Genomic DNA, 27543 nt, shown 5'->3' on the forward strand with positions numbered 1-27543 from the left:
AGATTCCCTCCCATAGACCGGTACGCTCCCACAGAGTGGGCCTCCTCAGGGTGCCGTCGGCCAAGCAATGTAGGCTGGCGACCCCCAGGGGGAGGGCCTTCTCTGTGGGTGCCCCCGTCCTCTGGAACGATCTACCCCCCGAGATCCGGATGATTCCGGATCTCTTTACTTTCCGCCGTGCCCTCAAGACATGGCTTTTCCAGCAAGCGGGCCTGGCCTAGAGAGGATTTTAAAAATCGGGTTTATTTTAAGGAAATTTTAAACAGGAAATCACAACGTTAAATATTTGGCTTTTAATTGGTTTTATTTGGTGGGGATTGTGGGTATGTTTTTGTTTTTAAATAGGTTGTGAGTCGCCCTGAGTCCCGTCGGGAGAAGGGCGGGATATAAATCAAAATAATAATAAATAAATAAATAAATGGGCAGAGGGCGAGGCCAGGCAGTGCAGAGTCCCATATGGGGCGGCTGCTTCCTCGCCCTCCTCCTCTCCTTCCTCCTGCTGCCCCCCAGGCAGCTCGGGCGGGCACTGTCCCCACCGCGGCTCCATCGATGGGTGGAGGCTGGGCAGCGCGGAGTCCCGGTGGGGGCGACGGCCAGGCTGGGGGCGGCGGGGACCCCCGACGATGCAGCCATAAGAGAGAGAAAGAAAGAGAGAGAGGAAAGAGAGAGAAACAGAGGAAAAGAGAGAGGAAAGAGAGAGAGAAAGAGAGAGAGGAAAGAGAGAGAAAGAGAAAGAGGGAGGAAGAGAAAGAGAGAGAGAGTAAGAGAGAGAGGAAAGAGAAAGAGAAAGAAAGAGAGGAAAGAAAAAAAGAGGAAAGAGAGAGAGGGAGAGGAAAGAGAGAGAGAGGAAAGAGGGAGGGGAGAGAGGAAAGAGAAAGGAAAGAGAGGAAAGAGAGAGACAGAGAGAGACTGTTTTGACATCTAAAATGAAGATAACACTGCATATATCCTTGTTTACCTTTATTTTATATATACACACACAAACACAGATACATACATACATACATACATTAAAGGTAAAAAAGGATATATGCAGTGTTATCTTCATTTTAGATATCAAAAGGGTTTTGCGGCTCCCAGTGTTTTGTTTTCAGTGGGAAACGTGTCCAAATGGCTCTTTGAGTGTTTTGGGTTGCCTACCCCTGTCCTAAGGGAGGCTGCGCTGCTTCGCGGTCATTTCCGCGGAGGAGGCTGAAGTAAGCTCTGCCGGTGCTGTCGCCCTCTTGGCTCTCTCTCTCTCTCTCTCTCTCTCCCTCTCCCCGCCTGGGCGCTTCTCCAACCAGGCTGGGCGGAGCCAGTGGAACGGCCTTCCTGCCCCCCTCCCTGGCCAGCTGGATGGGGGGTTGGGGGTCACCACAACATGAGGAACTGTATTAAAGGGTCGCGGCATTAGGAAGGTTGAGAACCACTGCTCTAAGATTCACTCAAAAGCCAACCCTGCATGTCCACCAAATATGAAAATAGGTTACATCTAAGTTTCCACATCTCCAACACTTAGATTGTAAATTAGGATACATGCAGGACAATTTTATACAATAATCATACTCTATCTGACATTAATCAACTATTAAAATGACAAATCTGTAACATCCTTTAACTCTCTTTTAAACAAATATACTAGTATTAAACACAATAATTATAACATCATATTAATAATTAGAAATAAAAAATAAGTAAACTATTATAACATATAAACAACATTAATACTCTAAGATTCACTCAAAAACCAAATGAAACTTTTTAGTCCCGTATTTACTCTCAATATAATCTATCCATCTTCTCCAAACTGAAATATATCTTTCTTGTGAATAGTCCTTCACATAAGCGGAGATCTTGGCCATTTCTGCTAAATTTGAAACTTTAAGTGACCATTCTTCTACAGTGGGCAAACGTTCCATTTTCCAACATTGAGCTACTAGTAATCTTGCAGCAGTTATCAGGTTCAACATCAAGTCTATTTCTTTTGTATCCAAATCTTCCATAATACCCAGCAAAAATATCTGCGGTTTAAACTTTATCTTTTTCTTCAAAATATTTTGTGTGCTATAGGTACCACATCCACTTTTTGTTGCTCTCTTTCTTTGCGTCTATGAGCTGCACGGGTCATTCTTTGTAGTTTCGGATCATCTTTAATTTCCATAAATTGTTGCTTAACTTGATCTTGATCTTGCAGTTTTATAACACTTGATGATGATATGACTCCTTCCGCCACTTTGTCTTCAAAGATTCCTTCCTTCCTGGTACCTTGTAGAGATAATGGTGAACCTACTTTCAAGATTGAGACATAAAAGTCCCTTGCCTTTGCAATCGTGTTGAGCCTATAATGTATTCCCATGTAATTCACCATTATACCAACAGGTATATCCCATCTAAATTGAATTTGTCGCTTTTTTAACTCTTCAGCCAGGAAGGCGAAATCCTTCCTTCTAAGTATTTTGGGTGGTATCTCCTTTAAAATTATAACATCTTGTCCTGAAATTTGAAATTTCTGCTTATAAAAAACTTGAATAATTACATTACGGATTGATTTTCTGGAAAAGTAGATAACAACATCTCTTGGAAGGTTTCTCTGTCTTGCAACCCATGAATTAACTCTAAAAAAAATTTCCATTTCTCTCATAATTTCTTCAGGTTGACAGGACAAAACCAAAGCCAAATCTGCTGCAATCTCTTCCTCCAAATTTTCTTGAGCATTTTCTTTCAATCCCCTTATTCTCAAAGCATATTCCATTTCTCTATATTGCAACATAATGACCTCATTTTGAGTTAAATCCACGTTCTCCTCTTTTCCCAATCTAAATTCCAAACTTTCAACATGTTCCTCCACTTCATCCACCCGTCCATCAATACGTTCTACATGAACTGCCAAGCCTTGCAATGCAAACAATATGTCATCTCTCATCTCTGCATTTTTCTCTTCAAGTTTCTTTTCAAAAAACACCTCCATCTCTGTTCTAATCTGTCTTGCATTGTCCTTCAAAGCATCCTGTAAATCTTTCAGTGTAAGTACCGGAATTGGGGGAGAAGGCGGAGGAGTCTTGGTTCTTGGCTGCTGTGATATTTGAACAGCTGGGGAGGAGATCGTGCCTTTCTGAGAAACAAAAGTTCCCACACATTTTGAGGCCATTTTACTTTTCTCTTTCTTCTCTTATACTATCATTTATATAGTATAACGTCTTATAAAAGCAAGAAACAAAAGTAAAAGCAGAAAGCTTGCCCAGCCAGTAAGCAACAAAGTAACCAAGTCTATTACAGTAAAAAGTCCAGAAAAAAGTGAAAGTCTCCAAAAAGTAAACGTCTCTTATATTTTCTGTCAAAGAAAAAAACGCCCTTCCGCAGCCATATTCCTTCTTCTTCAAATTAAAATAAAAAGTGAAGAAGATTCTTATTTGTTTCCAGAGTTAAAGTCCCGATTCATTCAAGTTCCAATCCTCCTGGTTAGCTCTGTCTGCTTGTAAAATTCTACTCACAATCTCCTAGGACAGCAGAGGTTGAATCCGCGTCTGGCTTCGTTCTGAGAACGAAGGCAGCCCGAGGCACGGAGAAGTCCCAGACTCCGGGGGAGCTCACCTTAGTCCTCACAGCTGAAGAATTGTGAGGGCTAGGGAGCTCTACCCCTATCGGGGAAGCTCACCCCCCCTTTGCCCGGGGAAGGGGATTCCGAGCCACGGAACAGCTGTTGCGCGCTGTTCCTGCGGCTTTGACGCGCCCTCGGGGCAGACGGCTCGAGGAAAAGCCGCCATCGGTGCCACGATCCAACCGGAAGTTCCCCATGTAACCAATTGTTGAGAAAACCTTTATTAGTAAAAATATTTAGAATTTGGTGGGAGAAACAAACTAAAATAAGGATAGTAACAGGATTGATGATAAGGCAACTCAAATGACTGAAAAAAAAGAAATATTATACTAATATGATGATTATTTTTTAGGAATATTGGAAAAATTATATACTTAATTGTCATTTATTAAAACAATAAGAATTGTATTAATGTTTGCCAAAAAGATGTTCTGGGGAAAGAGGAAATCAATTAAAATTAATATATGGAATACAGATTATAGAAATCAATTGTAACCCAGACAACACACTGTTTACCAATTATTGAGTGACATATGCTTGTTAAAAAATATTAATAAAATATATTTTAAAAAAGCATAGTCAAGGAAGCAGAAGTAGATTTTTTTCTGGAACTCCCTAGCTTTCTCCATGATCCAGCGTATGTTGGCAATTTGATCTCTAGTTCCTCTGCCTCTTTGAAATCCTGCCTGTACTTCTGGTAGTTCTCGATCCACATACTGCTGGAGTCTAGCTTGTAGGATTTTAAGCATAACTTTACTAGCATGTGAAATGAGTGCAATGGTGCGATAGTTTGAACATTCTTTGGCATTGCCTTTCTTTGGAATTGGAATGTAAACTGACCTTTTCCAATCCTGTGGCCAATGTTGAGTTTTCCAAATTTGCTGGCAAATTGAGTGTAGCACTTTTACTGCATCATCTTTTAAAATTGTGAATAGCTCAGCTGGAATACTGTCACCTGCACTAGCTTTGTTGTTGCTCAGCTTTCCTAAGGCCCATTTCACTTCACATTCTAGGATGTCTGGCTTGAGGTCAGTGACCACCCCATCGTGATTATCAGGGATGCTAAGCTCGTTCTTTTATAGTTCTTCTGTGTAATTTTGCCACCTCTTCTTAATCTCTTCTGCCTCTGTTAGGTCCCTGCCATTTTGGTCCTTTATCATGCCCATCTTTGCATGAAACGTTCCCTTCATATCTCCAATTTTCTTGAAGAGATCTCTGGTTCTCCCTATTCTATTGTTTTCTTCTATTTCTTTGCACTGTTCATTTAAGAGGGCATNTTATCTCTTCTAGCTATTCTCTGGAATTCTGCATTCAATTGGGTGTATCTTTCTCTTTCTCCCTTGCCTTTCGCTTCCCTTCTTTCCTCAGCTATTTGCAAAGCTTCCTCAGACAGCCATTTTGCTTTCTTGCATTTCTTTTTCTTTGGGATGGTTTTAGTTGCTACCTCTTGTACAATGTTGTGAACCTCCGTCCATAATTCTTCAGGCACTCTGTCTATCAGATCTAATTCCTTAAACCTATTTGTCACTTTTACTGTATATTCATCAGGGATATGATTTAGTTCATACCTGAGTGGCCTAGTGTTTTTCCCTACTTTCTTCCATTTAAGCCTAAATTTTGCAATGAGAAGCTCGTGATCTGAGCCACAGTCAGCTCCTGGTCTTGTTTTTACTGACTGTATAGAGCTTCTCCATCTTTGGCTGCAGAGCACATAGTCAATCTGATTTCTGTGTTGACCGTCTGGTGATGTCCATGTGTAGAGCTGTCTCTTGGGTTGTTGGAAAAGAGTGTTTGCTATGACCATCATATTCTCTTGACAAAATTCTATCAGCCTGTGCCCTGCTACATTTTGTACTCCAAGGCCAAACTTGCCTGTTATTCTGGTTATCTTTTGGCTTCCCACTTTAGCATTCCAATCCCCCATGATAATAAGTGTTCTGTTCTTTGCATTGATAAGGCATTGAAATGAGGCAGGAGTAACAACAGATGCTTCTTTATTTAAGCTTCAACAGAACAACACAAAATGGCACTGATCCCTTTTATACCTTTTGCAGAGAACAGCGTCAGCCAATAAATGCAACGTATGTTCCCGCTCTGTGCATGCTCAAAAGGCTGGAGACAGCCTGTCTGGCCCGGGTAGGCCACATGGTCTGCCCGGGTCTCACTGCAGCTTCCTGCACCTGCTCTGTCAATCACAGGCCCAGGACATAACACCCCTCCCCTCTTGGTTAAAAAAAATAGATACTTACTATTTTAACTACTACAATGTCACTCTCCATAGTAATACTTAATACTTTACAATATTACAATACACTTTTGGGTGTGTTCTGATTTCTAGGGAACTAGGCCTGCCCACTTACAGGAACCTCACATAATCTTGTAGGAACTTTGGAGGGCCTCTGGCCTGCTCCGATCATCTCGGAGCTGCTGCAAGTGCCCGGTCTGCAAGCTCGCCTGCCAGGCTCGGCAGACCGGGACTTTGAGACCCGTTTGATGCGGGTGAACCCAGATCTTGCTGGCTGGCCTGTTCCGGTAGGCCCAACCCTTTGTCCATTTGACTTCGGCTGTCTCTTTCCGATAAGCCCAAACCAGAGTTCCTTGGTGGGGTGGAATTCCCCGGATCAGCGAGAGAACCCGGTTGAGAACACTGTCCTGTAGGCGCAAGGCCTGAGGTAGATGTGGCATGAGAAGCCAATTGCATGCAATGTCCCAATGCCAGAGTCAGGAGCCGCCTCGTTGGCAAAACCCCTGTTTGGAGAGTGCAAACCCCCGCTTTCGCAGAGAGACTGAGATCCACGATCGTGATCGTGGTCCTCCTTCCCCCCGAGAGCAGAGTCAGGAGCAGAAGGGTGACTAGGTAGCCTCCACCGCAGTTGGTCAATGTGCTGACGCAGCACGCGACCATCATCCAAGGCCACTTCGTATGACAGTGGCCCAGTGACTTTGCAGACCACTGCTGTCACCCAAAGATGTCCAGGTCCATAGTTCCTTACCCAAACTGGATCACCCATTTGCAATCTCCTCGGTGCCCGCGGCTGTGACACCTGTGAAGCCACCCGGTCTGGGTGTAATCTGTCTAATTTGGTAATAAGACGGCGACCCCAGTGGAGTTCAGCTGGGCTCTTGCCTGTAGCTGTGCAAGGTGTGGTGCAGTGGCAAAGGAGAAAATCAGCTAACCTGTGGTGCCAGCTCCCATGAGTGAGCCTCTTCAAGGCGTCTTTGATGGTGCGCACCATGCACTCAGCTTGGCCGTTGGAAGCCAAATAAAAGAGTGTCGAAGTAGCATGACGAATCATGTTGGCTTTCAGGAAGGACTGGAAATCCGAAGAGGTGAATTGAGGTCCATTGTCGGAGACAAGAACATCTGGGAGTCCATGAGAGGTGAAGATCCCCCTCAACACCTGGATGGTCCTGGCAGTCGTCATGGTGGACACTGGAACGACCTCTAGCCATTTGGAGTGACTGTCCACAACAATGAGGAAGAATTGCCCCTGAAAGGGGCCAGCGTAGTCGATATGAACCCTCGACCAAGGAGCATGTGTGGCCTCCCATCTATGCACGGGAGCCTGTGGCATTTCAGGCCTGGACTGTTGGCAAATGTGGCACCCATGGACCTGGGTCTCAATCTCTTTATCAAGCCCAGGCCATCAGAGATAGCTACGTGCAAGCGCCTTCATCCGGACTATGCCCGGATGTCCCTCATGCAGAGACTGCAAGACTCTAGTTCTCAATGAGGTTGGGATCACCACCCTGCTACCCCACAGGACACAACCCTTAAAGGTGGATAGCTCATGCTTCCTTTTCCAGAAACTCTGGAAATTGGTGCCAGGACATGTGTCAGGCCATCCTGACAACCCTCGGTTTAACACGCGTGTTAGCATGTTATCAGTGGCTGTTTCTGCAGCCACATCCCCTGCATTGAGGGGAGACTCAGGCAAATCCTGGATAGCCAGGATGTGGTTGGCCGGAGCAGTATCTTATTCTAAGAGCTTTAGAGGCAACCTATTAAGGCCATCTGCATGGCCCATTTCTTTACCTGGTTTGTGAACTAGGGAATAGTCATAACAGAGAGGAAAATTGACCACCTCAACATTCTAGGAGAAATTATGTGTGGGGTTTGTTTGTTCATTGTGAACAACCCCAGAAGTGGCTTGTGGTCTGTAAAGACCGTGAAGTGGCGACTATACAAAAAGTCATGGAACTTTTTTATGCCAGCCACAATGGCCAAGGATTCTCTGCCTATCTGTGCGTAATTACGCTCAGCAGAAGACATAGTAGGCTACAGGAACTTGTGTCCCATCAGCCTTGAGGTGGCTTAACACAGCCCCAATTCCATAAGGAGATGCATCGCAAGCTATACAAACTGGCAACTGCTCATTGAAATGAGCTAGAACAGCATTTGAAGACAACAATGCTTTGACCTCAGCAAAACTCCTTTGGTGGACTTTTGTCCACTTCCATGGAACCTGTTTATCCAAGAGCCGGTGTAACGGCTCTGCCACTGCAGCCTTGTGGGGAAGGAAGGAATGGTAAAAGTTTAGAAGTCCAAGGAAGGCTTGAAGCTCGCTCTTCGACTTGGGACTTGGGGTCTGCTGAATCGCCTTGAGCTTGGACTCAGCAGGATAGATGCCTTCGGCATCTATACGAAACCCCAGGAATTCAGTGGAAGTTACTCCAATTTTTCATTTTTCCTGCTTAAGCTTCAGCCCCGCTTCGCAGAACCGCAGCAAAATGACCGGAGTCTTTCAGACAGGTTTTCGATTGATTCCTCTGTGATGAGGACATCATTGAAATATGGGCAAACTCCCGGAATGTTATGGAGCGTTCGCTCCATCATGCTTTGGAAAATGCCAGGAGCTACATTAACTCCGAACTGCAGTCTTCTGACTTTGAAAGCTCCCCGGTGCGTTATGATCGTCTGGGCCTCTGCCGTTGCATCATCAACCGGTAGCTGTTGATAGGCCTGGGCCAAATCTAGTTTGGCGAAAACTCGGCCTCCTTTAAGTGAGGCCAAAATGTGGCTCACCACAGGCACAGATCTGCTTGAGGGTGTTCTGGGAAATGATTGACAGAGCTGAACCCGTCTCCAGCTCCATTGTTAAGGGGACCCTCCGCAATTTGACATCAATACGCAGCTTCTTCTTCAATGGCCGGTGGGCCCCTGTTCTCAATACGCTTCTTCGGGATGCGCAAAAACCCACCCTATTCTGGCTGGGGACCCGGATACCTTTCCGAGGCAATTCTTCCAATGGACAGTCTTTCTTGCGACCCAAACAGATGACGGCTATGTGGCCTTGCCGGCCACACACCCGGCAAGTAGCAGAGCAAAAACGGCAGTCGGTATGCTTGTGGCGGCCTTCACATCCGAAACACCGAGGGAATGGAACTGCCTTGTCAGTATTGATTTTCCTACTCTTTTATTGACTATGAAGGCTACTCCATTTCTTCTAAGGGATTCTTGCCCACAGTAGTATACTTGATGGTCCTCTGAATTAAATTCACCCATTCCTGTCCATTTTAGTTTGCTGATTCCTAAGATGTCGATGTTCAGTCTTGTCATCTCTTGTTTGACCACGTCCAGCTTGCCTTGATTCATGGATCTTACATTCCAGGTTCCTATGGAGAAAAGATCTTTACAGCATTGGACTTTCCTTTCATCACCAGATGCATCCACAACTGAGCATTCTTTTGGCTTTGGCCCAGTCGCTTCATTCTTTCTGGCACTACTAGTACTAGCCCTCTGCTCTTCCCCAGTAGCATATTGGACACCTTCCGACCTGAGGGGCTCATCTTCCAGCGTCATATCTTTTGCCTTTTGTTCATGGGGTTTTCATGGCAAAGATACTGGAGTGGTTTGCCATTTCCTTCTCCAGTGGATCACATTTTGTCAGAACTCTCTGCTATGACCTGTCCGTCTTGGGTGGCCCTGCACGGCATAGCTCATAGCTTCATTGAGTTACGCAAGCCCCTTCGCCACGACAAGGCAGTAATCCATAAAGGGGAAGTCTTTAGTTAATACAGCATTTAATTTGGTTTTAAGTTTGAGAATACAACTTCTCTCCTTACAGGCCTGGAGTAGCAATAAATGACAGGATGCCAGCATTTTTACTGATTTCTGGGGCTAAGTTGCACATATATAAAACCTCAAAGTTGTTTTTTTTTTTAGAAAAGCAATATTCTTCAGGAGTGGGAAAATATCTAGAGTGAAAATGTAGCAAGAAAACATGGAGATATTAATCTTTCTCCCTTCTGCTTCCCATTCAAGATTTACACATAATTCTAATGCTATTCAGTGTTTCACTAAAATATTTTTAAGATATTATGGATGGGCTGAAATGAAACATGTATAGGAAGTATAGGAAGAATTAACTGTCTCCAACTGTCTGAGCATTCAAATCTAGAAAAACTAATCAATATGTTACATTGTAGGTTCATATTTTTAAAATTGTTTTTCTGTGTGTCTGACAACTCAGGCACCTGCAGTTGAATTTTTATTTTATTTGCTTTTTGCCCGTCCATCAGCATTGCTATGCCTGGGCCAACTAGACACTTTTTGAAATTATTCTTAACTTCATTACTAATATAATGCTGATGTAATAACCAGTGAAGTTTAATAAAGCCAGATATAAGTTCTCCTGATCTATTTCTTTGATTTGAATTTTGCAAAATACCAGAACAATATGATCAATAAGTAGATAATGAATGCAAGTAGCTAAGATAGAGACTTTCTAAGCATTTAAGTTACACATTTATAGTCTCTATATTATGCAAACTATTTTCAGTCATATGATTTATAAATTTTTCTATATTGGAAGCATGGCTGAGCAAAAATCTAGCAAAGATTTTTAAAATTTTAGAAGTATTATTAGTATTTTTGTAAAAGTACTATTGTTATGTGTGCCAACTTGGAAAATAAATAAAGGTTGAATGTGTGCTTGTTCAAACCATTCAAGTTCACACAATAAATGTTGCTGGCAAAACATGAAGCTTGCTCATTTATCACATTTTGCCTAGCATACATAAAGAATAAATCTCTCCAAAGTTAGAAACTATCAAAATTAATGAAAACATTTCTGCAAAAAAAATTCTATCTAAATTTACTTTGTCTATCACAATACTTAATCTAAAGCATTTATTAAAGTGACTTATCGCTCTTTTCATGAATTGATGTAATTAAAATTGTCCGCAAAGGAAGATAAGTTGCAGAGAAGTATTGCAATTGTTTTTATTTTCTTCTAATAATTTATTTTTTAAAAGTTATTTTTTAATGAAAACTGAACTCAAGAAACATTGAATAATCATAGGCCAACATGAACTTTGTTTCCTTTTTTTTAATAGAAAACATAATTTAGCAAATCTCACTATGTATTTTGGGATGGGCTTCCAGACTCAAGGGAATAAGGGAATTTTAAAAGAAATTAAAGTAAGCAATAGAAGTTCAGAAAGATAGAAAGGAATAATAAATTCATATACAGTGATAAAGTTGACTTTTTTCAAATATGAAATTCACAAAAAGTAACGGTGAAATTTCATAGGGAAGAACTATGGACTATCTTTTTTTGTCATTTTCTGTTGACTTCATAGTCTTTGCTTAATAAATGTGACAATTGTAAACACCAAACATTGGGTCTTCAATGTTTAGCTTTAATCATATGTACTCTATGGCAAAATGGCATACCATTGCAAGAAAATAGCTGATATAAATTATATTTGGAACATATTGTTGTGGCTCACCTGAAGCAACCAAATCATTTTCAAGATGCAATGTAATTTTATTAGCATGAATGCAGTCTATTCTGGGTTCCCAGGACTTTCCTGAGCAGCCCTGGATGAAAGCAGAACCAGAGCTGATTTACATTTGGCCTATTACATTGCAAAAGTGAGGCAAGCAAAAAGGCAGACACAGTGCAAATTACACCATGATGTTGAAATGTTTTAGATAAGTCCATCACTTTTGAGATCTTATTGTTTCCATCTTCCTAGCAGGCTGGCATGATAGCCATACTAATTCTGAGATATAGTCAGTGAATAAAAAGTATTCAGTTTGCTGCTGCTTCTCCCTCTCATTTATGCCAAATAGCTTGATTTTAAACCTGGTGCTTGAAAGAGACAGTCTTTATTCATTCATTCATATTATCCATGATAGTAGTTATTGTTTCATATTCATTGGCCCCCTCCATCTCCAAGAACTGGAAAAGCATTGTATTAAGATCCCTAGAATTTGGGCTTCCAGGTGAGGATCTGTGGTAGACTAAATACCTCTAAAGTAACAGAGATGGCACAGCAATAGTGAACTATTCCATGTGAGGAGAATATGGGATGGAAATCTTGTAGTCTTGTGAGTAGAGCAGCTAGGGCTCAAGGGGAAAAAAGACGCACAATATGCAGTCTTTTAAAGGACGCTAAGTTTGATCAATTCTCACTTTCTAAATAACTTCAGGCTATAATCAGTTAACAGTTGAAAAGAGGTCTTCGAAAATAGCAGAGAACTTTTTAGTGAGTGAACTTTCCTTCTGGATTACAAAAAAAGTAAAGCAAAGAGGAAAACAATACTTTTAAAAGACTTTAAAATGGTAGCAAAGAGCTTAATCAAGATTTTATTAAGCAAGTTGCAAATGGACAAAAGGGATGGTATAAATCTGAAAGATAAATATTTTGACAAAAGTCTTTTGGGGCTACTGGGAATTGAATAAACAGACTAAATTTTGATAGTTTGACAATAAATGGGAAAAAATAATTCTTGGAAGTTACAAAGTAAGGAGATAAGCATAATATAAGATGGATTATGTCATTTGAAATGCAGAAAAACATATTGGACTAAGGCCTTAAGAGTCCATTTCTGGAAAAGCAGAGCGAAAGAGAGGGGGTAGGGAAAGAGAAGGAGAAAAAAAAGAGAGAGAGCCCTGCTTTTTAACCTTTATGTTTGCAATTGATGAAAGAATTACCCCAAAAATATTACAACAAATGTTTGAAGAAGTGGGAAAGCAGGCATCTAAATCTGTCAAATCTGTCAAAAGTTAGGTTATTGCATTTGAGAGAAGAATAGAAGAAATTTCATAAGGATGAAACAGAGGATGAAATAAAAAGTTAGAAAAAACTGAATCTTTAGAACATCTTACTGGAGAAACAAATTAATGACAAAGTTGAAATTTTTGAAAATAAAACAAAGAATAAATGGAGAGAACGAAAATGATTTAGACAAATTGGTGTTATTGGAACTGAGGGAAAAAGAATTCTTCCTGATATTTGGAACAGTTCCAAAGGAACCTGGAGACAATACTAGAGAAAATATTGGTCAATCTCTAACTTTTTTTTTTAATGGGATCAAGATGACATGAAGGCAGAAATAGATAAAGTCTATAGAATCAATAGACAATTTGCAAAACTAAGAAATGTACCAAGGGATGTTCTTATACATTGTGTCAGAAAGAAGAACAGGTAACAAGTTTTGCCACAGCATTTCACTACTACACTGAAATGAATAACACAGATATGATTGTATTTAAAAATATTCTGATTAGAATTCTGCAACAAACGAAAAGAGCACTTCTGTTTGATTGACAAGCTTAAACAGAAAAAAATACCATTTTAATGGGATAAATTGGAAGGAATGATTTCCTCATTTAAACAAGAGATGTTCATACTGAATTCAATCCAAAAAGCAACCTAATTTCTAGAACATTTTAAAGAAGAACTGGAAGAAATGCAAATGGAAGTGATAAAGGGCCCTAGCACTCTAGACTCTAAACAACTACAAGAAGCTGATGAAGAGGCCATCACACCAGGCTAAGTTTTTGACATAAAATGGATTTTAAATGCCTAACATGGAATATAAATGGAGCAAAAACTCCTTTAAAAAGAAGATTATTTCATTGTTTTAAAAAAATGAGTCAAGAGGTAGTCTAACTTCAAGAAAAGCATTTTTAGAAAAAAGGATATGCGATATTTAATCTGAAAATATTTGTGTAAAGATTTTATTTCAGTGAGCATTAAAAAAATCGAATTATAAGCCTCAATTACAACCAGAACTGATATTGGCTGATGATTATGATAGATATGTGGGGGTGAAAACTAATTTGCATGGGGCCAAGACTTTGATAATAGCAATATTTGCTCTAAATGAGTTGCCAGTTCTTAGGGCTATAGCTTCCATCATCCTGAACTATTTATCATATTGGCAAAAATTCATGGGTTAAATTCATTTTTGTTTTCCCTATTTTCTCACTTTGAAAATTGTTTGCCTTGTTCCTCTAAAAATTTCTACAGCAGCCTTGGCTTGCTCAGCAAGAAGCAATCCCACTGTCAACCAGCCTTGTTCAGAACATACAACTGGCAATTATTCAAGACATAATATTTTCATCTAAACAATTTGAAGACAGAACAAACCATCACAATATATTACTCTCTAGTCTGAATTCTTGTCTTGGGTTCTCATGATTTCTGCTACCAAGTTGTGTTTATCCTTCTTATTTGCTTGCTGTGTGAACTCACTCCTGAGAAGAAGCATGTAGCCTGAGGCAAACAACTTTATTAGGAATTGGTATACAATATACAATATTCAGTGTTCTTCATATCCATTGTGGAAAGGAAATTTGTTATAGTGCTCTGGGTCTCTGTTTTAATCAACTCTAAGAGACAGATCAGATCAAGAAACCAACTGCACAGAAATACAATAATTATACTCTATTGAGATGGGCAATATTGAATAGAACCTTGCAATTTTTTTGTATTTTATCTTCGCTCCATCTCATACCCCATTGAGTCAGAGAGGAATCAACCTAAGCATCTGGCTAATGCTGTGTTCCTTCCCAGGGTTTGCTTCTTCTTGTTTCCTTGTTGCATGCATAACAACTTTTGTTTATTTCCTTCAAAGCCATCTCCAGAGCGCTCCACAGCTTTATTAAATAAACATGGAATGTGGGACTATTAGTTAGGATATGAATTTCATTTGGTGAAAACAACAGGATAAAATATATTCAGAGAAAGAATATTGGTGGGGCAAAAAAATGTCTGTTGTTCTTGAGACATCTATTGCTCTGTGAGAATAGGTAAGGGACACAGAGTTCTTTCAAATCCATTGTTCAGATTGACCTATAAAATGTGTCAAAATTTTGCACTTGCTGAGTTTAGAAAACATATCACTTCAGTTAACATCAGCAGCCAAATGCCTGCTTAAAATCCCATATATGGAGATCAAGATAGTAGAATGGAAGAAGCAGATTTTTGTGTAAAATTCTCCCAAAAGTCTTGGAGAAAGTATCTGAATACTTTTGGATTGTTAAAGATGCTCAAATATGTTGCTAAATTCATTATTACAACTGCTTTTGGAAGACTATAGTTTTATTTTTCCACTTCTGTCTTTTAATTCACAATCTGATTTTTTTGTTGTTGTTTTCATAATTAAAAAATCAAGTTTATTTGTTTTTGCCTACTGTTTCAGATGGTTATAAGTTTCAGTAAAATCTGTAGAATAAATTTCCATTACATTCTCAGTGTCAGCAAAATAAAACTCCTGGTTTGGTTTAATTATGCATGGCAGCCCATTGGCATCAGTCAGAAATGTAACAATAGATACAAAAAGAAAAATGTTTAAATGCATAATTTAAAAAAAACTAGGAATATTTTAATAATACTTGCATTAAACTCTTAAATGTGAACCAAATAATATCATACCAATTAAAAAAAACATTGCTTCTGATTTGATTTTTCTTCTGACACATACTAGTTTTCACTTTGAAAGTCAAGCACTTTGATGATAATTCTTTGACTAAAATTAAATCCTCTGATTTTACCTTGCTGTTCTGGAATAAATGCCACAATTCGCTGGCAGTCTTGTTTTCATGATCTCTGGCTTGTGTGTGGTAACTGAACAAAATGCATTATACAGATAACTTACACTTTCATCTGTTTATGGCTGATTACAGAACTTGTCATCTTGGTAAAAAAACTAATTACACTAGAGATCTCAGTATCATTGCTTACTTTCAGAAATGCATTAATTCTGTTTCTGAAGAAGGAATTATTTGCAGTTATGTATAATGTTGCTGCATAGAGATTGAAAAATCTTGGACCAAATCCATTGTAGTAAAGAGGCCTGTCTTTTCAGTATATCTTCATATATGCAAGCAGGCTAATAAATAGAAAAGCATCCCAAATAAGGGAATTTATTAATGACATCAGAATTGTTCATACTTGTTTTTGGATGGCCCTTGTAATCTTGTGACTTTTTCAATCATGCCACTTTAATCATGCATTTGAGACCCTTATTGTCTCTTAAGGTTTCTTCTTTTCTTTTTTAATTCACTTCTTTAGAAATAAGTAGCATGGTCAGTATCATTCTTCTCGTTTATTTTCTCTCTCAAATGCTAGGTATTGGCATAGAAATAAGAATAATTCTTAATTACATTGGCAGAAAAATTAAAAGTTACTGTTTTCATCTTAATTTTTCACATTCTTTATGTTTTCAATCTTGAATTGTGTTTAATTTCTCAAATCTACAGACACCAGAAGAAGGTGCATCTACATCGACCTACGCAGCAGTTTCACCAGAACTGGAAGGGGTTGGTGGATGCTACCTTTACAATGAGCAAAGGACAAAATCTGCTGATGTCTCTTATGATGATGAGTTGCAGAAAAGACTCTGGACAGAAAGCTGCAAACTTGTTGGGATTCCTGATGTAGTACCCTAGAGGTCATGGGGAGAAAATGATGAGTTTGCTATGGGAATTCAGCCTGTCTCCCTGAGCCAAGCTGTGCAGCATCACTCATACTTCAGGAATTCACTGTTCAGTCACATAAGCAAGTATGGACATTGTTTGAGCTACCAGTCTGCCAGCAGTGGTGGCAGTTGAGATGATGGGCAAAAAATTCCTAATTCGAATTGTATGTATGGTAGTTTTAAATTTAACCATCCATTTTGTAATCATGATGTTTCTGTCTGTGATTAAAAACAAATTCTTTAACCCTATGTAGAAAGAGTTTTCTTTCATAAAAACAAAGAGGTTAACAGGGGTGTCAAACTGCCGGCCCACAGGCCGGACACGTCATCCAGAAGCCGCGCTCACCCCATTGCCGGCAATGGCAAAACCGTCCCGATACGTTGCATGATGTCACATGACATTGCGAGTTTGACATGTCTGGGTTAAAATGATGTGGTCTCCGTTCTTCAAAATCGAAGGATTTGATAATTTGATTTTCAAAAACTTAAAAAAACTGGAATGTTTTCTTTAATCCTTAATTTTGGCATTTTTGCTTTTTCCAGAGAAATATAAAACTAATCTGATGATAATTTTTTCACATACTTTAAAACCAGCATGCCTAAGACCACAAACCTAACTTTTTTCATATTTCAAATGCTAGACTGACTGTGATCTACTTCAAATGTCTACCAACCCCTTGAACATAGAACATAATTATTACTTTGTAGTTTGTAGTAATTCATAATAGCTGCTCCATTTTCTGGAACAGTTTATTTAACATTCAATAATTGTCACAGCCTATAAAATCAAAAAAATAATCTGTTGTCCTTATGGAATATTTTGCATTTAAATATGAAACACAATTTCAGAGTCTAAAAAGCTATATACATATCACACACACACACACACACACACACACACACACAACTTTGTTCCACATCAAATAATTTCCTCAAATCCTTGTTTTTTTCCCTTAAAGTATCATTGCTTACTTCAAACATTTTGAAATGAGCATAGGAAAAATATGCCTTAACATTGGGGTACTCTCCTATGGATTTGGACGTTTGACTGCTTTTTACAAACTGCAGTATAAGATTTTTGGTTATACAGATACAATTCCATATTCTAACATTTTAAATTTTAAATGTGTACATTTGCAATGTAGTCCTCTAGGTCAGGTGACATAATTCTCTTTCAATTGTGCTGAACAGTTGACTTTCTAAATGGTTTGGGATTTCTGAATGTTTTTATAAAGATGATCATGTCAATAGCAATAGTCCTTTGCTTCTGCTATTTTTGCATATCCCAATTCATGTCCAAATTTTTATAGTTGTATATGAATGACTATGAGATGGCAAAATCCAACCAAATCAGTAAAGATTATAATGTGTAAAACAGAAGCTAGAGCTGGCACCTGTCCATGCATTGCCACAGCTATATTTTAATATTACATATTGGTGGTTAAGAAAGAGTGGTGGTTGAGCCCCAAATTTTAAAAGACCAATCTACAGGCCAAGAAGAAGCTTATATGCAACAGTGTACACAATTTGAGATGGAAGAACTCACTGATCAATTGAACTTTAGAAAAATTCTGGACCCAAAATCCCAGATTGAGACCTTAAATAACTACTCTATAAATCAACTAACTACTACAGAGGAGGATATTTCACAAGTCTATGTACAAATGGAGAACCTTGAAGATCAAAAAATGACTATAAGTGAAGTTCTCCCATTGCCAAAATTAACAGGAATTGACAGCCAGACGCAATCGATTGAAAGTTATGACAACCTGGATAAGCAAGCTGAAATTATAATATGGAATAAAATGGACTATATTGCGTATACGATACTGGAAGAAGGGGAAGAGAATTTTGATCAGATCAATTTGTTGATAAACATTAGTATTCAAATACTGAGATTTGATGACATAGAAGCAACATTACGAAAATCAGCTTGGTATAGAAAAAAAGCCAGAGTTAGATTTAAAAATGTGATTTAAAATTTTAATTATTGGGTCAAAAAGGCTTTAGAAATTTGGACTGATTGGACAATCTAATTGAGTAAATGAAAGCAGTAAGATAATAATTGGTGTAATAATATGTTTGTTTTAGAAACGATAGTTAATTTGGTTGAGAGTTAAATTTTACTTAACAGATCGAAATGATTCTCTTTTTTTGTTTTTTTTACTCTGTTTATATAGAAAACTATTTTGTAATAGCAGAAGAATTAGAGAGATCTATGATAAGAGAAGAAAGGGGATTAATTAATGATGTATTAAATTAAGAGATGGAATATATATGAAAATATTAGAATGTTACTCTTGGAATATAATGTGTGTTGTAGAAGGGATACCCAAAATTGTATTAATATGTTTGTTTAAGATTAATTGGAATATTTTAATTGAAATTAGTGGAGCTTAAAAGCAGGAGTGATTTATGTAGATGTAATAGTAGGGATGATTCTGTGGATTGATTGAATTTTAAGAAGAAATAGATTAAACTAAATTTGTTATATCATGTGAGGAAATAGAGGGGGGAATTTTTATTTTTATTTTTTAAGGTATTAATTTTAGTTATATATATATATGACTTGTTTTGTTATGATTGAGTACCCTTTCACCACGGTGTTTTCCTGAGCACTTTGATGTTAAAATAAAAAAAAAACAATAAAATGTATATTAAAAAAAGAAAGAAAGAGTGGTGGTTAAGAAATCATGGTTCCAGTGATTCACTCCAGACTGATGTCAACAAAATTTTTTGGGAGGGATTAAGCAGATTTTGCTCACAGTTCAAAGAATCTGGTAAACTGAAATCTGCTTGATAGTGCTGAGAATCTATTTTAGTTATAATGTTAAATTCAGAGTGCACACGCTTTACAAATTTAAATTATCATAATCACAAGTTTGTTATGTTGGCAAGTCTTTGAAATCTTTTGTATTACTGCTTTTTTATTTGCAGGATAACTGGACTTGTTGTTGATTTATTTGATTTCAGCAATTTATCTATCATTTTGGTCCTCATGAACACCTGGTTCTATAAGCAAGAGTGTAAATCCTAAAAAGAATTATACAGTTTAATTTATTGCAGTTTGGTTATTTTACTGTTTCTCCACTACATTTAATATAACCACAGAAAGCACTGTTGATAAATTGGCAATAGCAGTAAAATTATTATGAGCACAGTAACTTTAAAAGCAGTCATACCCACATTCTACTATTATTTAAGAGTGTTTTTAAAGTACATCTACCCTTGAAGCAACATTCTCTCATTATAAAATATAACCTCTATTTCCATTGTTTCTTTAGAGACTAAAGATGCCCTTTGTTGTGTAGTGGGAACAGCGAGGCATTGAAGACACAGAGTAGAATTAACAGCTCTTTATTAGGTTCTCACAGAAGCCAGCTCTAGCAGCTGCTTGACACATATTTATACGGACCGCCACTAGGCAGCGGCCAATCAATTTAAAGTACTCATTCCCACCTAAAACAAAGGTTTAAAGTTATACAGACAGACAGTCTATCATTCAAATGGAACAATCAGTAAACCGTTTTTTAAAACAGACCCTTTGAATTGCTTAATACATAACACCCCTTCCCCCTAAATCAATACATATCCATAAATTGTACATATTCATTTAGGCGGCTTCTGCAATTGTTTTGATCGCCTCATTTCTGCCTGAGGTTCCCGGTCTACCCTCGGTTGGCTGGGTAGAGCAGAGTCTTTTTGACAGCTCAGTTCGGGTAGATCAGTCTCTGTTTGCCTTGTCTGGCCGGGTAGACCAGTCTCTGTTTGTCTTTTCTGGCTGGGTAGACCGGTCTCCTTCCGGCTGGTCTGCTCAGGTCGGGTAGACCTGTACACCTGTCTGTGAGCGGAGCAGTTCCTGAAAGGCTGGGAAATAAGTCCTCCAGCAAGCTCTGATTTGCAGGCACTGTTTCTTCGGTTGGTAGTGACTCACCCACGGCTGAGTCGTCCAACATTTCTCTTTGAGTCGCGCAGGACTCCGAAGATGGAGACGCGCTGCAGCTGTCATGTAGCCCTCGGCTCTCCTCTTGGTCGGTGGCGAGGGTTAGATTAGCCTGCCACCGACGCAACTGATCGAAGTGGCGGCGCAAAATGCGCCCATCTTCCAGGACCACTGGAAGAGAGTGGTCCTGACACCTTACAAACAACAGCTACCACCCACAGTGCCCCTTGACCATAGTTTCTTTCCCAAACTCGGTCGCCGACTCTCAAATCCCTTGGGGGCTTGGGCTGCGCTGTCTCTGTTGCAACTTGTTCTGGATGGAGACAGTCCAGCTTCGTGGTCAGCTGACGTCCCCACCTCAGCTCCGCTGGGCTATGACCTGTTGATGTGCATGGAGTTATGTGTTGGCAGAGCAAAAAATCTGCTAACCTGTGATGCCAATCGCCATTTGTCATTCTTTTGAGTGCTTCTTTGGTCGTCCTGACCATCCTTTCTGCTTGACTGTTAGAGGCCAGGTGAAATGGGGCTGAGGTGGCATGTCTAATCATATTAGACCTTAAAAATGACTGAAATTCAGCAGCAGTAAATTGTGCTCCATTATCCAATACGATTACATCAGGTAAGCTGTGTGTGGCAAAGATTCTGCGCAGCTCCTGGATGGTCCTGGCAGTAGTCATGAAGGGACAGGTGCTACCTCAAGCCACTTTGAGTGGCTGTCCACTACAATGAGGAACACCTGTTCTTGGAAGGGTCCTGCATAGTCTATGTGAATCCTAGACCAGGGAGTTTGTGTAGTTTCCCAGCGAGGTACTGGGGCTTGAGGTATTTCAGGTCTGGACTGTTGGCAAACCTGGCATCCTTTAACTTGAGCCTCAATATCCTTATCCAACCCTGGCCACTACAGGTAGCTTCTCGCAAGTACCTTCATCCTTACTATTCCAGGATGTCCCTCATGCAGAGATTCTAAAACTCTTTCCCTGAGTGTGTGTGGGACTACAACTCTATTCCCCCATAGAATACATCCTTTGTATGCAGACAGCTCATCTTGTCTTCTAATAAAACTCTGAAACTCTGTCCCAGGACTGGTTCCTGGCCACCCCCTCAGCACCCAGTTCAAAACTCGGCTGAGAGTTTTGTCGGAGGCTGTCTCAGCAGCCACATCCCCAGCATGAAGGGGAGATTCTGGCAAGTCCTAAATTGACACGATGTGTGTAGCAGGTGTGGGGTCTGGCTCTAAATTAGGCAGAGGCAGTTTGCTGAGTGCATCAGTGTGACCCATTTCCTTGCCAGGCTTATGGACTAGCCTGTAGTTGTAGGCTGCCATAAAGATTGACCACCTCAGCATCCTTGGAGACAGGATCTGAGGGGTTTGTTTGTCTGCAGTAAACAGACCTAGAAGAGGCTTGTGGTCTGTAAAGACCGTAAATGGGCGTCCATAAAGGAAATCATGGAATTTCTTTATTCCTGCAACTATGGCTAAAGTCTCCTTATCAATTTGAGTGTAATTTCTTTCCGTGGGGGAAAGTGTCCTTGAGTAATAAGCTATGGGTGCTTGCTGCCCATTTGCCATTATATGGCTCAGAACTGCTCCTATCCCGTATGATGAAGCATCACATGCAATACTGATAGGCAGTTTTTCGTTAAAGTGTGTTAACACCGAGTCTGATGATAGCAGTGATTTGACTGCTTTGAAACTGTTTTCGTGGGCGCTAGTCCACTGCCATGGTGCCCTTTTATCTAAGAGCCTGTGTAGAGGCTCTGCTAATGCAGCCTTGTGAGGGAGAAAGGCATGATAAAAGTTAAGTAATCCCAGAAATGCCTGCAGCTGTCCCTTTGACTTTGGTCTGGGAGCCTGCACAATAGCTTTGAGCTTTGAATCAGCTGGGTGTATTCTGGCAGTGTCGATCCAGAAACTGAGGAACTCTGTGGAGTTCACCCCTATTTGACATTTCTCTCATTTGAGCTTCAGCCCCGCTTCGCGGAAGCGCTGAAGAACAGCCCTTAGACGTTCTGCAAGTATCTCTGCTGACTCCCCAGCAATTAAAACGTTGTCGAAATAAGGACACACACCTGGAATGTTTTTTAACGTGCGTTCCATCACACTTTGAAAGAGCCCTGGGACTACATTGACCCCAAACTGCAGGCGACAAACCTTGAATGCTCCTCTATGGGTAACTATTGTTTGAGCCTCAGCAGAGGCATCATCCACAGGCAGTTGCTGATAAGCCTGTGCCAGGTCCAGCTTTGCAAATAAGCGACCTCCTTGTAAGAATGCCAGAATGTGGCTAACTATAGGTACCAGATACGCATGCTGCTGCAGTGCCTTATTAATAGTGCACTTATAATCAGCACAGATGTGCACCTCTCCGTTAGGCTTGACCGGTGTAACTATGGGGGTTTCCCACACACAGCTGTTGAACGAGCTTATCTAACTCTGCATCAATCTTGGGCTTAAGGGCAAAAGGCACTCTACGAGGCTTTACTCTGATTGGGGCTACAGTTGGGTCAAGGTGAAGAACAATTGGTGCTCCTTTATACTTCTCTAAAGTGGGACTGAATACGTCCGCAAACTCCTGGCAGACAGCTGCCAAATCTGCTGTCTGGGTTCTGTTGATGCCAGTCATGTGGATGCCCAGGGTATCAAACTAGTCTAGGCTGATCAGGCTTGTTCGCTGGCCTTCAACCACCACGACACTGAGAGGATCCTCAAACTCTTTGAATGACACTTTTATCGTAGCTTCTCCTTTAACCGCTACACGGGAGTTTTGAAAATCTGTCAAAACTAAATCTGACGGCTTGAGTCTGACTTATTTCCCGCCATGTCTGCAGATGAAATTAAAAGTCTTATAGGAAATTATAGACATAGCTGATCCAGTGTCCAGTTCCTCGGAGCATGGAACTCCTTGCAGCTTGACTTTTAGTCTAAGCTTTTATTTTAGGGGGTGATGGGCTCCAGTTCTGAGGATGCTCCTTCTTCCAGAGCAAAATCCTACTCTATTCTGTCTTGGGGCCCCGTTAGCTCTCCTGGGGAAGTCTTCGCGTGGCGATTCCCTCTGGCAATTTTTACAGACGGTAGTGATGTGGCCTTGTTTGCCACATGCTTGGCACACAGCTGCGTGAAACCGGCATTCTGAGTGCTGGTGTCGTCCACCACAGCCAAGAGAGCTAGGAAATGGAACTGCCTTGTCAAGTGGCTGCTGCCTTCTCTCTGGGATCTTCTGCACCCGGTCAATCACAATGTCTACGTCTGGGTCTTCTGTTCTCTCTGACTCTTCATGATGTACAGCCATCTGGCTGGGAAGATTCTTTGAGGGATGTAAAGCCTTGATGGCTCCACCTCTGGCCTCTTCTGCCAGTATGTCCTGGAATGTCAGGGTCTCTTTGGCAAACAGCCTCTGCTGCAGGTCTCTACTTCTAAGACCAAATATTAGTCGGTCCTGGAGTCTGTCTTCTAGGTCAGGAAATTTGCAGAGCCGGGACGTTTGGCGTAGGGCGGCCACAAATTCAGCAATGGTTTCACCTGGCTGCTGTTCTCTCTGCTTGAACGCGTGTCTATATGCGATAACTGACAATCTTGGTTCTAAGTGCTCCTTGAGTCTTCGTTTCAAGTCAGCGAAGGTGACTGACTCCAATGAAGCAGGAGTGATGAGGTTCTCGGCTATATCAAAGGTGGCTTGGGCACACACGCACAACAAAGTTGCAGCTTTTAAATTATCTTCTCTGACCTGGTTCGCTTTGAAGTAGTTTTCTACTCTTAAGACGTACAAACTCCATCATTTGGGGTGCGAATTCTGAATTCTGAAAGTTTGCCTACTTTGGCCATGGTTGGCTGTTGCTGTGACTCCAATGCCTTATGATGCTAGGGCTTCTGTGAGTTTCCCAGGGACGGGTCCCTTAGGAAGGTGCTACCTCCAGCGTTTGCGTGCTGGCAGGCAGAAGGGGGAAACGCTGTTCCAACCAGGGCAGTGATTTAGCTCTCTTCTTCCTAGCAGCATAATCCCACCTTCGTCACCACTGTTGTGTAGTGGGAACAGCAAGGCATTGAAGACACAGAGTAGAATTAACAGCTCTTTATTAGGTTCTCACAGAAGCCAGCTCTAGCAGCTGCTTGACACATATTTATACAGACCGCCCCTAGGCGGCGGCCAATCAATTTAAAGTATTCATTCCCGCCTAAAACAAAGGCTTAAAGTTATACAGACAGACAGTCTATCATTCAATGGAACAATCAGTAAACAGACCCTTTGAATTGCTTAATACATAACACCCTTATTGCAACTTCTCTATGTTTTCATGCTGACAACTTATCTGCCTGCTCTTAGATATGCTTTTTCTCACGTTTGTTCTTACAATTTGCAGAAGCTGAAAGATAAAAACTGTATTAGTTTAAGCAGCTTCTGGAGACCAAAATATGCAATATGATTGCTAAAATCAATGTTTTGAGGATAGCTGGACACATTTGTACACCGAGACTTCCATAAAATCTGGAACACTATACAAAATTTAATCAGTTGAACAACACTGTACATAGAATTGTAGGGCTTGAAGGGACCTTGGAGGTCTTCTAATCCAACCCCCTGCCCAAGGCAGGATTCTTTATTCATCCTGGACAAATGGTTGTTCAGTTTATTCTATAGAAAACCAATAGCAATGGAACATCCATAACTCCGAAAGGCAAGCTGTTCAGTTGATTAACTGTTTTACTATCAGGAAGTTTCTCCTTGGAGAAACTCCTTAGTTCCAGATTGGAACTCTCTCCGAGGAGCTTCCACCCATTGCTTTTTGTCCTGTCCTCAGGTGCTTTGGAGAATGTGTTTTTTTCCAACTCTCATGTGTCCACACAAGATAGGGACATAAAGGCGGTAGAGATTTGAACAAAAGCCATTTACTGATGGATGCTCTTCAGGAAAATAAATATGAAATTGGCATGAATATTCTTCAAATCTCAGGAAACTATGTACAAAAACATGCTTGCACAAACTTCTCACCTTCACAATTGCATTAGAAGCAGAACAACTTATGAATATTTAAAGTGTCTACTAGGATGGAAGAACTGCTGAATACGTGTAATGAATTAATACTATTCTTATGTTCCCTCTTGAGTTAAATACTTAAATACTTGAGTTAAATACTTTTATTTAATAGCGCCTCTGAGACTCCCCAAACAAAAATGATTTCATGAAATGGCAGAACAGAGCTACTCATCAAAGATCAGTCAATATTTGATTGAACTGTAAAAAATTTAAGCACATTTTAACTTTTTTTTAGTTAGCATCATTCCTTGGGGAAAAAAGTGTTATGAAAATGTAGCTATTGCTATTTTTTAAATGAAAATAATAATTTTCAGAGAAGTTGCTAGGAGCAATTTGACAATATGTTTATTTTCCAGTCTGTAAAAAATAGCTTCTGAGATTAAAGTTGTATTTTTTCAAAAAAAATATGTATTCTGCTTTCAGCTATTCATAACTAGAAGCTCTTGGCAATTTGCAACACAGCTTATTCTGGGATCAGTGACAGCTCCTACTCATTCTTCAACTATTGAACAGTTTCTCATTGCACATTCCAAAGCATTCATACCATATTTTTTCTGAGTTGAATTGCATCTTATGTTTTGAAAAAAATTAATAAATGCATTTGAAAACTGGTTGCTTCGCATTTGTTCAGAACAGCTGATATAAACAATTGTCCAGAATTTTATAGGGCTCTGAGATCATCTGACTCAGAACAAGAGTTTAGTAGTGCCTAAGCTGCAAATCTGATTCAGAGGCTTCTTGGCGAAATAAAAATTCATTGCAAACAAATGTGTGTGTGACTTCATGGTGGATGAGTGGGGCAGTATTTCCAAATTAATTCATCCCTTCACTTGGATTTTAATTTGCTTATTTGACAGTGCAGTTGTACTAGCAATAGCAATAGCACTTACACTAATATACCGCTTCATAATGCTTTGCAGTCCTCTCTAAGCAGTTTACAGAGTCAGCATTTTGCGCCCAACAATCTGGGTCCTCATTTTACTGACCTTGGAAGGACGGAAGGCTGAGTCAACCTTGAGTTGGTGAGAATCAAACTGCTGGCAGTCCACAGAATTAGCCTGCAATTCTGCAATCTAACTACTGCGCCACCATGGCTCTCTAACACGGCATTACCATGTTTAGGAGCGATCATTAGTTCCTGTCTTTTTTTCTATGCTATATACCACTTCCTTGGATACTGGATACTAATTTATAATTACCTCTCAATTTGTGAGGTTTGACTGGACAGTTCAGTCATAAATTGCTGGAGATCTGTCTATGCTCACATGTATTTTGCTAATTTGTAGTGAAATCTTAGCTTAGGGCACAAGTGAATAAACAAACCATTATTTTTTCAAGACAGTTGCTTTGGGCAGCAAAACTACAAAGGGACAGAAGCTGAATTTTAAAAAAATGTTTCTCTGTGAATGAAAATAACAGGCATTACAATGAAAGGGGTATATACTTGTGTGTTATTGTTGCTTGACAGTCCTTTGTACAATACTTATTCAATATCATCTCTGATTATATTCTAGCAGTATTGTACTGTATTAGTAAGAAACACAGAATGTGTTCTATAAAACAGGGCTTTTCAACCTTTTCACCGGTTGTACCACTTTTAGAATACGGCAACATTCAAGTACCACCAGTCACCTAGCAAGGTGTCAAAAACTTGATGACCAAAAAAAATGGAAAAAAGTGATAAAGTACAGGTAGTCCTTGACTTACAACAGTTTGCTTAGTGACTGTTCAAAGTTACAACGGCACTGAAAAAAGTGACTTATGACCATTTTTCACACTTATGACCGTTGCAGCATCCCCAGGGTCATGTGATTTACATTTCGATGCTTGGCAACTGATTCATATGTATGATGGTCACATTGTTCCAGGATCATGTGATCGCCTTTTGCAACCTTCTGACAAGCAAAGTTAGTGGGGGAAACCAGATTCACTTAACAACCATGTTACTAATTTAATCTCTCTCTCCCTCTTTTTTTCTCTCTCTTTCTCCCTCTCTCTCTCCCTCTCTCTCCCTCTTTCTCTCTCTTCCCCTCTCTCTATTTCTCTCTCTCTCCCTCTTTCTTTCTCTCTCTCTCCCTTTCTTTCTCTCTCTCCCCCCCTCTCTCTCTCCCTCTCTTTCTCTCTCTCCCTCTCTCTTCCTCCCTCTCTCCCTTTCTCTCTCTCTCCCTCTTTCTCTCTGTCTCCCTCCCTCCCTCTCCCTCCCTCCCTTTTTCATTCTCTCTCCCTCTCTCTCTCCCTCTCTTTCTCTCTCTCCCTCCCTCTCTCTCCCTCT

General features: G+C 40.1%; 1 protein-coding gene across 1 annotated transcript in view; it reads left to right on the plus strand.

Moving 5' to 3' along the window:
* DHRSX (dehydrogenase/reductase X-linked) overlaps positions 1-16522 on the plus strand; it is a 308329-nt gene extending 291807 nt beyond the window's left edge. Inside the window, exon 7 of the mRNA XM_015825462.1 lies at positions 16078-16522. Within this exon, the coding sequence (XP_015680948.1) occupies positions 16078-16266 (189 nt within the window). The 3' untranslated portion in view covers positions 16267-16522. The remainder of the gene's footprint in view (positions 1-16077) is intronic.
* Positions 16523-27543: the final 11021 nt, after the last annotated feature.

The sequence above is a fragment of the Protobothrops mucrosquamatus genome, unplaced genomic scaffold (genome assembly GCF_001527695.2).
Source record: "Protobothrops mucrosquamatus isolate PMUCROS unplaced genomic scaffold, P.Mucros_1.0 scaffold_199, whole genome shotgun sequence".
Lineage (NCBI taxonomy): Eukaryota > Metazoa > Chordata > Lepidosauria > Squamata > Viperidae > Protobothrops > Protobothrops mucrosquamatus.